General features: G+C 26.8%; 1 protein-coding gene across 1 annotated transcript in view; it reads left to right on the top strand.

The window, feature by feature from the left end:
• Positions 1-11919, top strand: part of LOC107447945 (papilin) — a gene marked incomplete in the record, with an annotated part of 216134 nt that overhangs the window by 23127 nt on the left and 181088 nt on the right. The window contains 5 exon segments of the mRNA XM_071182252.1: positions 2238-2307; positions 3644-3852; positions 7828-7888; positions 9554-9656; positions 10144-10277. Of these exon segments, the coding sequence (XP_071038353.1) occupies positions 2238-2307; positions 3644-3852; positions 7828-7888; positions 9554-9656; positions 10144-10277 (577 nt within the window).

The following is an 11919-nucleotide window of genomic DNA, read 5'->3' as shown; positions in this document are numbered from 1 at the left end:
TCTTTAATGTGGCTTATTAAATTTAAAAAAGAAAAATGCTTGATCTTCTTTCTTGTACAACCGAAAACAAAATGGTATCTCTTTTTATTAGAGAAGGAATATCCAAAACACATCGGAAAAATATTTGTACATTAACAGAAAAAAATATGTATATTCTTATAAGAGTTAAAACCTAATGCCCGAGAAATAATTTTACTGAATTTAATGATATAACGTGAAAGGCCTATTTAAACTTTACATTCCATACTTTTAAGAATCATATTACTTTAAAAATTAAAATGAACAAAAAGTATACATAAGCCTCATAATTTTATGAGATTTAATTCTGTAAAAAAAGTTTCTTGACAACAATTTTTGACAAAAAATTTCAAGTTTCAATAAAAATCATTATTTAGAAACTAAAAAACGTAAAATAAAGAATTCTGACGAAACAAAAACAAAAAAATAATTCTTTTTTGTCGCCATTTTTTAGTGCTACGAAAATTCGTCTTTGGGATTTGCCAAAAACAAAACAAGATGCAATTTTATTTTTTCAGGAGGGAAATATTTTACCGAAAAAACGAAAATGTACCAATTCCCACAACATAAAACTTTATCTTGGTAAACGTACGTTTTGGAAATGTTATTTCATTTGGAATCTTATTTATCAGAGTTCATATGGCGATATGATTGTTTTGAATCTATGCTAAACTCTATATCGGCCATTATCCACCGAAATCCGATTGACTACTTTGATTTTAAATAGTGTTTTATTTTTTGATTTGTTGCAAAAATTTTAAGTGTAAATTGGCGGCACTTAAAAACCGCCAAATCTGTAGTGGCGGTGGCGTTAATACGTAAGTACCGAATTTTTATTCCATACTTTTCTGAATCATATCACTTCAAACATTAGAATATATAAAAAGTATACATAAACACATAATGTTATATCATTTAATTCTTCAAAAAAAAATTTCTTGACAACATTTTTAATAAAAAAATTATAAACTAAAAAACGGAAAATAAAGAATTCTTAGGACAAAAAACAATTCTAAGAATTCTTCTCATTGAAATAAAAACTTTCATATTGTTTCTTTTTTTATTATTCTTATAGTTCTTAATCAGACGTAAAAAACCATTCTGTAGAGAACTATCATCAAATAAGTAAAAAAATATTTACAAGCAAATTTTTTATTATAAAAATCATAACACTCACTTGTTTTATAAATGTGTAGAATTCCAAATGAAATGTTCTTCGTTTGAAATTTTTATTTTGAAATAATACATGCATAGATTATCTCTTCATTACTTTTAGATAACATACTACGCAGCAAAATTTTATAATTGTAAGGTCTTGATATGAATTTGAATATGTAGCTAAAAACAGAATAGCTGAATTCTAGTTGAAATTCTTTCAAAACTAAAAAATACTTACCAAGAAAACGATGAAAATTAACTAAGAATCAGCACAAATGGCACTATTTCAAGTAATTAGGATAATTTTTTATTGTTGTTTTCCGAATTATATGGATACAGAAATGTATACTATTCTATAACGAAGAAGAATATTAGGAGTAAATANTTTTCAGATACCTTTACAATATTTCTTACTTAAATTTGAATTCTTTCAATACTGCTGTTAGATTCTGCAAACGTTTGATTGAGATCAATTTGCTATAGATTGTTGATTTTTACCTTGTCAATGTTAGGTCATTAACTGTTATTAATTCTGGAGTATCAGGTAAATGTCCCTTTAAAAACTAAAATTCAAAAAATAAGACACAAAAGAGAAGTTACTTAAAAGGAATCGTCTGCAATAAAAAAATTTTTTTTTAATAGGCCTACTCGTTAATTATTTAAAACATATCTTATCATAATATATTCTAAAACTCTGAACCAATTAATATACTCTAATATTTTAAGATTTAACAATAATTTTTTAAACTGCCTTTTTTTAAAAAATAAAAATAATTTGAAAATATGTGAAAATTTGGAAATGAATTCCTCATCCAATATCGTTTGCATATTCGCATTAAATAATACTAAAAAATAAAGTGATGTATTTTTATTAGGTGAGAAAAAGAGATCAATCTAATATTTTGAATCAGAGTTGCAATATTTATTATTTTATTAGTTAAACTAACTTGTAGTAATTTAACGAGCAAACTAGTTAAGTGAAAAAATATTGACAGATAAAAATTATGGACTATAAAAACAGAAATAGTTTGTCTATTAATCTCTTTTTATTTTATTTTCAGGTTACCAAGGTTACTTTATCTTCTAGTCATTTTATTTCATAGTATTTCATTAGTATTTCCATTTACACAGGTAAATTAGTTTTGCTTCATTATATTATAATCAATATTTTATTTACTATCAATAACAAAGCTTTCACAAATGCATCTCAATCTATTATTTTAACCTCTTATGTTATAAAAGTTTTGCCCTTAGAATGAAATTAATAAATGAAATGAAGTAAGCATATTTCCTTTTAATATATTAGTCTAATTTTTTTAGTAAATTTGTTTGTGTTTAAAGATTTAAAAGAAAATTACAAACTTTTGCTTTTCCGAATCATTTCTTTAATTACGAAACATTTGATTCTATACGAAAGTATTACGAACCATTTGTGTTTTGAGATTTTATATTGTTGTTAACTATGTTCTAATGCTAACTAGTAAATTGTTAGCTAGTAAATTTTAAAATATTAAAACCATAATCACTTCACTATGAAAAGCATCAAAATTTCTACTATTTTTTTTATTTATTTTAATAATATTTCATATTCAAATTGCTTTTATGTTTTATATTAAAAAATTTCAGATTTTTAGAATATTTTATTATCGAAGTATTATATTAAAATTAATACTTTTTTTAAAAAAATCATTAAAATTTTCCATTTTAGAAATTGAAGTTTTTTTCACATTTGTAATTAAGCATTTGATTTTCCTAACATATAAATTTATTGGAATTTCTCATTTCTGTTAATCATGATACGTTAAAAATTTCAAAATTTCAAAAGTAATGTAGGTTTTTTTTATTAAAAGTGTTTTCTAGTGGTTTCGGATTGATTTGAACTCTTGCATTCATATTTTACTCTAAAACACTTCAATAGCCAATGGAAATGGCATTTTAAAATGGTTTTATTAATAGTGGTAGATTTTAAAAATAATATATATGCTTGCAAGTAAGTAATATTGCTTATAAGTTGTACACTGAGAAAAAAAGTATGATCAAAGAACATGGAAAAATGTATCGTATTTCAGGCTCTATGGAAACACCAAAAAGTTCTGGTAATTTTTACCAATGCGCTTCAGTAATGATTTTGGTAAAATTAACAATAAAATATGCGTTAAAATTTAGTAAATGTGGTAAAATTTGGAGATTTTATCTCATCTTAGGTCATAGTATAAAAGCCATTTATTCGGTTAAATTCATTTTTCATATTTTTACTTAATTTCTTTTAATAAGAGGTATAATTTTGGAAACCAGAATTTCCAGTGAACTTTTACTATATGATAGGTTTAAATACCGTATATTTTTGTTTTATTACCAAAATTATGTTTTTTTTTTAATTATTGATGTTTTTTAATATATAGTACGGTAATTTTACCAGAATTTTTTTTTCTCCGTGTATAACTATGAATTTCTGCTTGTTTTTCAGACAAGATTAACTAGTCATGAGAGGTTCAAAAGACAAGTATTTTTAACAGACCTGCATTCGAGGACATCGGCACCAAATCGAACGTTTGTAGCTCAATCACAAAGGATAGCGGAATATGGACCATGGGGACCATGGACAGAAAGTAGTGAATGCTCCCGAAGTTGTGGAGGGGGAATCCTGTTTCAGGACAGGATATGTCTAGATGTCAGGTATATATAATACACTGCTCTGCTTTCATTAAATATGAACTCACAAGGGAAACTAGGGAAGTGTGTCTCGCCAATTTTGAAATAAACTATTGGGATGTATGCCTTATGAGGAATAATTTTAGGGGCAACATTCGTTTCGGCCCATAGAAGGTCCTGTGAGAGATAAAAAATAATTCAATATATAGAAAATTCGGTATCTTATTACGTCAATGCAGACTATTAGTTTTTGTAATTGTCTCATACTCCAATTAATTTTGTGGTACTTTCACGTACTATATAATGCATATTTATTGTCAAAATTTATTTTGAAAATTTTATATATCTGTAGTTTTTCAGAAAAACCTGTTAGGTTAATTTTAAAAAAGAAATTGGCATCAAATTTTTAGAATTTTTTTTTCTCCAAATTAATAGGAGTATATAATTGCAAATCAATTAATTAATTAATAGTTAATTAATTTGCTAATTCATTAATTAATTTGCTAATTCATTAATTAATTTGCTAATTAATTAATTAATTAATTAATTAATTAATTAACCAATTAATTACTAATTAATTGGAGTATGAGACAATGACAATAACTAATAGTCTGCATCGAAGTAATAAAATACCGATTTTTCTATATATTGAATTATTTTTTATCTCTCACAGGACTTTCTATGGGCCGAAACGAATGTTGANCAGACTATTAGTTATTGAAATTATCTCATACTCCAATTAATTTTGTGGTACTTTCACGTACTATATAATGCATATTTATTGTCAAAATTGATTTCGAGAATTTTATATATCTGTAGTTTTTCAGAAAAACCTGTTTGGTTAATTCAAAAAAACAAATTGACAAATTTTTTAATTTTTTTTTTCAAAATATTTTCTAAATTAATAGGAGTATGTAATTGCAAATCAATTAATTAAATAATAGTTAATTAATTTGCTAATTCATTAATTAATTTGCTAATTCATTAATTAATTTGCTAATTAATTAACCAATTATTTACTAATTAATTGGAGTATCAGACAATTACAATAACTAATAGTCTGCATCGAAGTAATAAAATACCGATTTTTCTATAGATTGAATTATTTTTTATCTGTCACAGGACCTTCTATGGGCCGAAACGAATGTTGCCCCCTAAATTTATTCCTCATAAGGCATACATCCCACTAAGTTTATTTCAAAATTGGCGAGTCACACTTCCCTAGTTTCCCTTGTCAGTGAAAATTAATATATCTTACCGCTAAAGTGTGGAAGTCAGTTATTTTGTAGATTATCTAGGAAATGTGCAGATTAACTAGGAAGATCCGGTTAAGTGCCGAAAATTGCTCATTGTGAAAAATATTTATGTAATTTGCACATTTCCTACTATCACTATCAATAATATCTTCGCTGCAACAGCAGCAACGTTTCTGTAAGCTGATATTAGTACAATTTTATTTATTTATTGTTTCTTATCTAAAGAATCAAATATTTACAATAAAACAATCATGAATTAGCAGAAAGAATTAATCATGACTCAATCAAATAACTATAATACAAAGAATCATAAGGTTAAAATATTATAATCTGTTAAAATTTTCATTCTGAAATTATGGTAAAATAACTGATAGCAGTCTGTTCATCCAATAAATCGTTAAGTTTTCGGAAAGGAGCATGTTTTACCTTTATACTTTTGAAACCGTTTACAGCTAATATGATTAAAAAACCATGAATACAAAACTATACGGTTTTTTAACCATTTACATCAAGGATGGTTTCAGAAGCCTAAAAAAAGAAATTTAACTGGATATTGGAGCTAGGTTTATCGTTGGGTAATGGGCATTGGGGTTAGGTTGTGTTTTATCAAATGTACTGTGGAATGTGACATGCTCAGTTCATCTGGTTGATTTACCTATCGTAAGATACTGTAAATACTAGACTTTTTTGAGCTAAGCAGCTTTGTGGTGTTGCCATCCATGCGTGAAAAACAATATAATATTTTAAAAGTTCAGGCTCACAAATTGGAGAGTTTCAGGATACTGGAAATTCATTTGTTGAAGGGAATGGAGGAAAGATTGTGGTTTCAACACTCGACCCCTTCTTCCGAAATCTCCTTCGTGAGATTGACAGATTAGCCCTAACGAAGTTAATATATGCTTAGCTGCAAGGGACTAAGTGGGTTAATTAGGTGGGCCTGATTGGTGCGGATAAATTCAGATTGTTTAACCGCATTAGGTGAAAACTGTTAATAAACGGTTTTTCTCCCAGTTAACAGTTTGAATATCATCTTTTTACTGTTATTTGATTGGGAAATATAGTTAAATTAAGGAAATAACTATAACATTGATAAAATTTTTGATATATAAAGAATCAACTTAATACAATAAAATAATCAATAAATTAGTTTTGAACCAATCATCAATTAATAATTATAATACAAGAAATTTAAAGGTTTAAATATTATTACAATTAAGGAAATAACTATAGTATTATTAATTTACTTTTCGATTTTTAACGAATTCAGTAAATACAATCAAGCTGTGGTGATATTTGAATGTAAAGGATACGGAAGTTGTTGATGTGCACATTCGCCAGGAAAAATGCAGAAAACCCTTGATTACGCACTTTAACGGAAAAAATCAGTTTATATAGAAATTAGCAAGGTAATAATGGCCGAATTTACGATTTTCGAGATTCGGTGGTAACCCATGGACCTGTTTTTAGTAATGAACAAATTATTTATTTAATGGATTATAAATTGATATTGATTGTTTCTTCATGTAATTCATTATTAATTTCACTGTAAGCGTAATTGCTGTTTATATACAGGGTGCTCTCTAATGACTGCCTTTAACGTAAATATTTAGAATCCTTGTCAAAAATGAAGCAATAAAAAGTACACGTTTGGGCTCTCCGATAAATATTTAAGCATGAAAAATTGTTATCGAATTATAACGAATTAACAGTAAAAAGCAGGATTGAAATATCCAAAATCTGTTTAGTTGCTGGAGAAAACAGTTAGTAAATAGTTAAATTAGGCTGCTAGTTTTAATGTTTCTCCATCCCACCTTCGTCCCTAGTGAGTCCATTGATTCTGAGAGTAGTTTGATGTTTTCCTTAATATTAATTTGTAATCCTTTATGTGATTCTTTTATTTCAATTTTGACAAAGATTGTAAAAGTCTATGTTAAGGATGATCATTATGGTGTTACGGATGATTACAATATAACTAAATATTATTTCTTCAAGTTTGAACTCTTGAAATAAATAAAGGAGTGTCTTCAATTAATAATTATTTTAATCTTTCAATACTTTACTAATTTATATTAATCATTTACTTTTAACGTTACATACTTTAGCTGTATGCATATTATGAAATAATTTCATTGCGTTGTTTTACCTCTTTGGAGCACAGATAATGTTTTTTTTTGAAGATGTCACCATATTTATTATTTGTTTTGAAAATATGTATTTTTCAATTCTACGATATTCCAGTGTCTCACTACGAGATCAAGACAAGAGTTTTAACTGCATTGATATATATTTGCCGAACTTCAAACACATCTTGTATACACTGCCGTTATTTTTCTGAGTTTTACACATTTAACAAAACTATATGAACATTTTATTTTATATTGTATTTATGAAATACTGTGTTTATAATAGTTTGGACAATGAGAGTTATAAAATACTTTAATTACGAAATGCAAAAGTAAAAAATCATGTAAATACCTTAAAATGACTTATACGACACAATGTTTTGAATGTAATTCAGTTTCAATATGCTACATAAGTCATTCTAATTTTATTTTGTTGATAAATTTGATTATGAAATTGTTCTTTTCCTTATTTTGAGCACTGTTTTAAACAGAAGAAAAAGTTTTAATGTGATATGGTCTAAAGAAAATACAAAATTTTTGAATTACTCCGAATTTTTCCCCTATTGCGTCTTTTTATTTTTATTATAATAAAAAAAATAATCTTTCATAAATTTTTAAAGGGCTGACGGTAGACATTCTTGTGTGGGTCCATCCAGGAGATACTTTTCCTGTAACACTGATGTAAGTATAGTTTTTTATTTCGAGAAGAATTTTGACTACATTGAGGATATATGATAAATCTTAAATGTAATAAACAAAATCTGAACAAGATCCGTAACTTGATTGTAATCAAATTCAAAATTCGATCCATAATTCAATCAAATTCAATCCAGAAATTTGATTTGAATATGAATTCTGTACATATGTTTAAAACTAAATGAAAAAAGAAATAAATTAAAAAAATACTCTTTGATAAAAAATAATAAATGAATAAAATTATGATTACTTAAAAAGTTAGTCAAAGATGAAAAAGAATTATTTATTTATTTGTAAATACTTTAAATTTAACTAATTTAAGATACCTTTGCAAGCATATAAAAAATATGACCGTGAATCCCTGTTTGATAGTATTTTGGTAATAAAAAAATGAAGTTCCTTTTTTTTTGCTAAAAATTATTATGGAGCAATTTTAAAACAATATATTAATAAAACATTATACCATAAAGCTGTGGTACTCAAATTTTGGCGATTGTTAAGTGCCTGCGATTAAGAAAATTATGGTTTTCGGAAAACGCTATAATAGTTTGAGAAAGATTTCTTCACCCATCATATATTCTGTTAAATTCAAAAGTCCTCTTTTGATGAGAATATTTTTAAATATGCATACGATCAAATTATATATATGAAATTAAGATGAGGATAATTCCAAAAATGAGATCCATTTTTAAAAAAAAAATTTTTTACAAAAATCTATTCTTTAAAAATAATAATTACGTAATTTCATAGGTTGAACATTCGTCTAACTTCTTACTTAATCCCCAACTGTCGGATACATTTTTGTAGACGCTGTGATATTTTTTGCAAGTCCATTTCATACCAGCTACCCACCATGTCTCAATAGCATCTTTCACCTCGTCAAAATGCTGAATCATTTTCGTGTAAAATATTTTTTTAGGGAAGATTTAATTATCACTATTTTAAATTCAGATAAAAGAATGTGTGCATGATAGTGTTACATTGAAATTATTGCAGAAGAACAATGGCATGATGTACGGAGAGTAGAAAATGTTTTGTTTTTGCTAAACATGTGTCTAATACTATTTCATAATGCCCATATTTTTAAAATTGAATAAGTATTTTTCAGTATCAGCGCCTATTCAGGTTCTGTTTATTGATCTGGTAGTTAGTTTACTCTATAAGCTTATTTACTCTGACTTAACTCCGCTGATGAAGTCAAAAACGGAGTCCAATGGTCCTTCAAATGCATGTCTTGGAATTGGTAAGACATGAATTTAAAAACAAAAAGCTGCCCCATTGTCTACGAAACTTTACCGACTGATTTAGAGATTACATAGGAAAGTCGACGAATGTTTAACCATTACAATTATGTTAACAATATGAAAAATAAGCTGTATTTGTGCTTCTGAAAACGTAGGACAACCTCTTTGGGATTATCAGTAAAAACAATCTTAAGAGATTTGACGGAGATGGATAATATTGCTAAATTAATTTCCAATGATATGTTACTTCTCTTTCATTCTTAAATAATTAGTAATACCTTAAAATTAGTTATCAAGAACTATTAAAAAATTTTGGAGATTTTTTGTTTTTTTAAAAAGTTTATACATTCCCTTAATACTTAACTTGCTTTTTTATTTAACAAATTAATAATTCAAATTTTTATAGGATTGTCCACAATCTGCAAGAGATTTCAGAGCAGAGCAATGTGCTAGGTTCAATTCTGTACCTTACAATGGAAAGTATTATAGCTGGGTTCCTTATTACAGTGGTATGTAAACTTATTTTAAATAGATGCAGTTTTATTTACTGATTCATATTATATACCAACTTAATTACTGTGAAGTAATTGAATAAATTGGCTATATTTCAATATCGTGGTCTTTTCTCACCTTGCATTATAACTGTGACGTTTACTTCTAAATTTCTCTTATGGTTTGGGAGGTAAATTTTTGTTTTTAATTAACACTACAACATTGTTTTTTTGTTAATTGCTCTATTTTTTTTATCACGTGTTAAATTGTCAATCACAGGTTGATAATTAACTCTTTTTAGTTTCTAAAATTAAAAATAGAAAAATCATTTTAGCATAAAATGGAGATGAAAGAAAAATGGCGTTTACTGGCGGGGGAATAATGAATAACCCTGTATTATTATGCTTTTACTACTATGTATTGTTTTCTTTGAAAAAAATAACATTTTCCCTAAATTTAAATAATTAGATTTAAAAAAATAGTTGTTTTTACTTTATTTACTAGCTCAAAACCAGTGTGAATTAAACTGCATGCCCCAGGGTGGAAGTTTTTTTGCAAGATTGGATCGTTCCGTTATTGATGGAACTCGATGTCGCAATGATGGATCATTAGATGCATGCGTGGAGGGACAGTGTATGGTGAGTTTCCACTTCAATTCTATCAGTAGAACATTTTTTTTTAATATCTCGAGTGATAGCAAGATCTTATTAAGATTCAGATCTTATTACAAGATCTTATTCCCTTAACTAAGACATCATTTTTCTATCGTAAAAAATGAGCATTTATTTTTAAATCTAAAAGTGTTTAATTAATTAAAAAGAAGTTAAAAATTTATACAAAAAATGTTATTTTACGAAAAAGGTGAAAAAACTAAAACTTGATAATTGGTTGAAGAATTGAAATCACTGACGATAGAACGCTTTCTTTTCTTGTGTTACTATGAGTTAATTACAAAGAGTGTCTCAGACCAGTTATGGGATTCTTGTCTCTTATTCAATGAAAAATTATGCAAGTTTATAGTTGTTAACCCAGATATCATAGCATTTCACACCGTTTAAAGTGGTAGCGAAATAGCACTATAAAATAATTTAAAATTTTTGCCAACGCTTATTTTTCTTATTTATAGATATATATTGGTTGGAATTGATTGCATATAACGGTGGTAAGATCATGCATCATAAAATTCACAACCAACTTATATATTAAAAAAATATCTGGTTTAAACGGGAGAAGTTTGCATGTCTGCAAATTTTTTTAGACCTTTTTTGAGGGGCAATTCTACACAAAAATTATATTAAATATGGAAGTAAAGTAAAACAATCTAAATATTGATTTCATGCCAGACGTTGTTGACAGCTTTAAGCCTAGTTTGGGCAGACTATCACTATCATTCGACTGGGGATAACTGAAAGCACGCTGCGCAGTTTGACGAGTCTCGTTTCTGACAGGCGTGTATGGGTATGCGTATAATCACATAAATTCATGTACACTACAAATTAACTGAAAACTGTTTAAGCTGATTAAGATCTCGTTATGGTAAGATAAAACTGAAAACTAAAACTTTTAAGCGAAATGGAGTCAAATTTTATATGCAAACTGTATTAAGCAAGCAAAAGAAATAAAAAGGCACTAAAGGAAGAAAAAAAGGGGCGCAAAATTGATTCAAAACTGTCTTAGTGGAGTTTGTTAAAATGTATTCAATAATTTCAAAATACGCCCAGAGAAAATGAAGAATGTAATATTATAAAATAGAATTATTTTATAATCATTATCAATCATTTTCGAATGACACAAGACAGCCTTTCGAAGCACTCACTGTGTTATTCGAAATACACAAGGCATATTCATGCTTTCAAAATGACTTCAATGGTTACTATATTTAGATTTCCTCATAAAACAAGCATGAATATGAACTTTCAATAATGCAACTTTTACATCCATAATTATAGAATTTAATTCCCAATCAATTGTTTTGTTTATTTCCAATTTTATAACTAATCATATCAAACATACATAATTTTAGTTCTAAGTCACACTGATCAAATACCTTCTGAAATAAGGTAAACTTATGCATTGCATTCTTCTTTTTCAGTAATTAAACACTTATTGCAGAAGTTTTCATAATATATAAAGACACTTTTAGAATTTCAAAATTATTTTATAATGTAAGTTGTGCAAAATAAAAGAACTATTTTCCATTCATTAGCAATTAGGTTTTTTCTATATATTTTACCATTTCATGTCGCTAATCTGTATTAATTTCAGCTCATTCAGTTTCAC

Source organism: Parasteatoda tepidariorum, chromosome 1 (genome assembly GCF_043381705.1).
Source record: "Parasteatoda tepidariorum isolate YZ-2023 chromosome 1, CAS_Ptep_4.0, whole genome shotgun sequence".
NCBI lineage: Eukaryota > Metazoa > Arthropoda > Arachnida > Araneae > Theridiidae > Parasteatoda > Parasteatoda tepidariorum.
The sequence above is the reverse complement of the archived record's forward strand: the minus strand, read 5'-3'. Positions and strand labels throughout refer to the sequence as shown.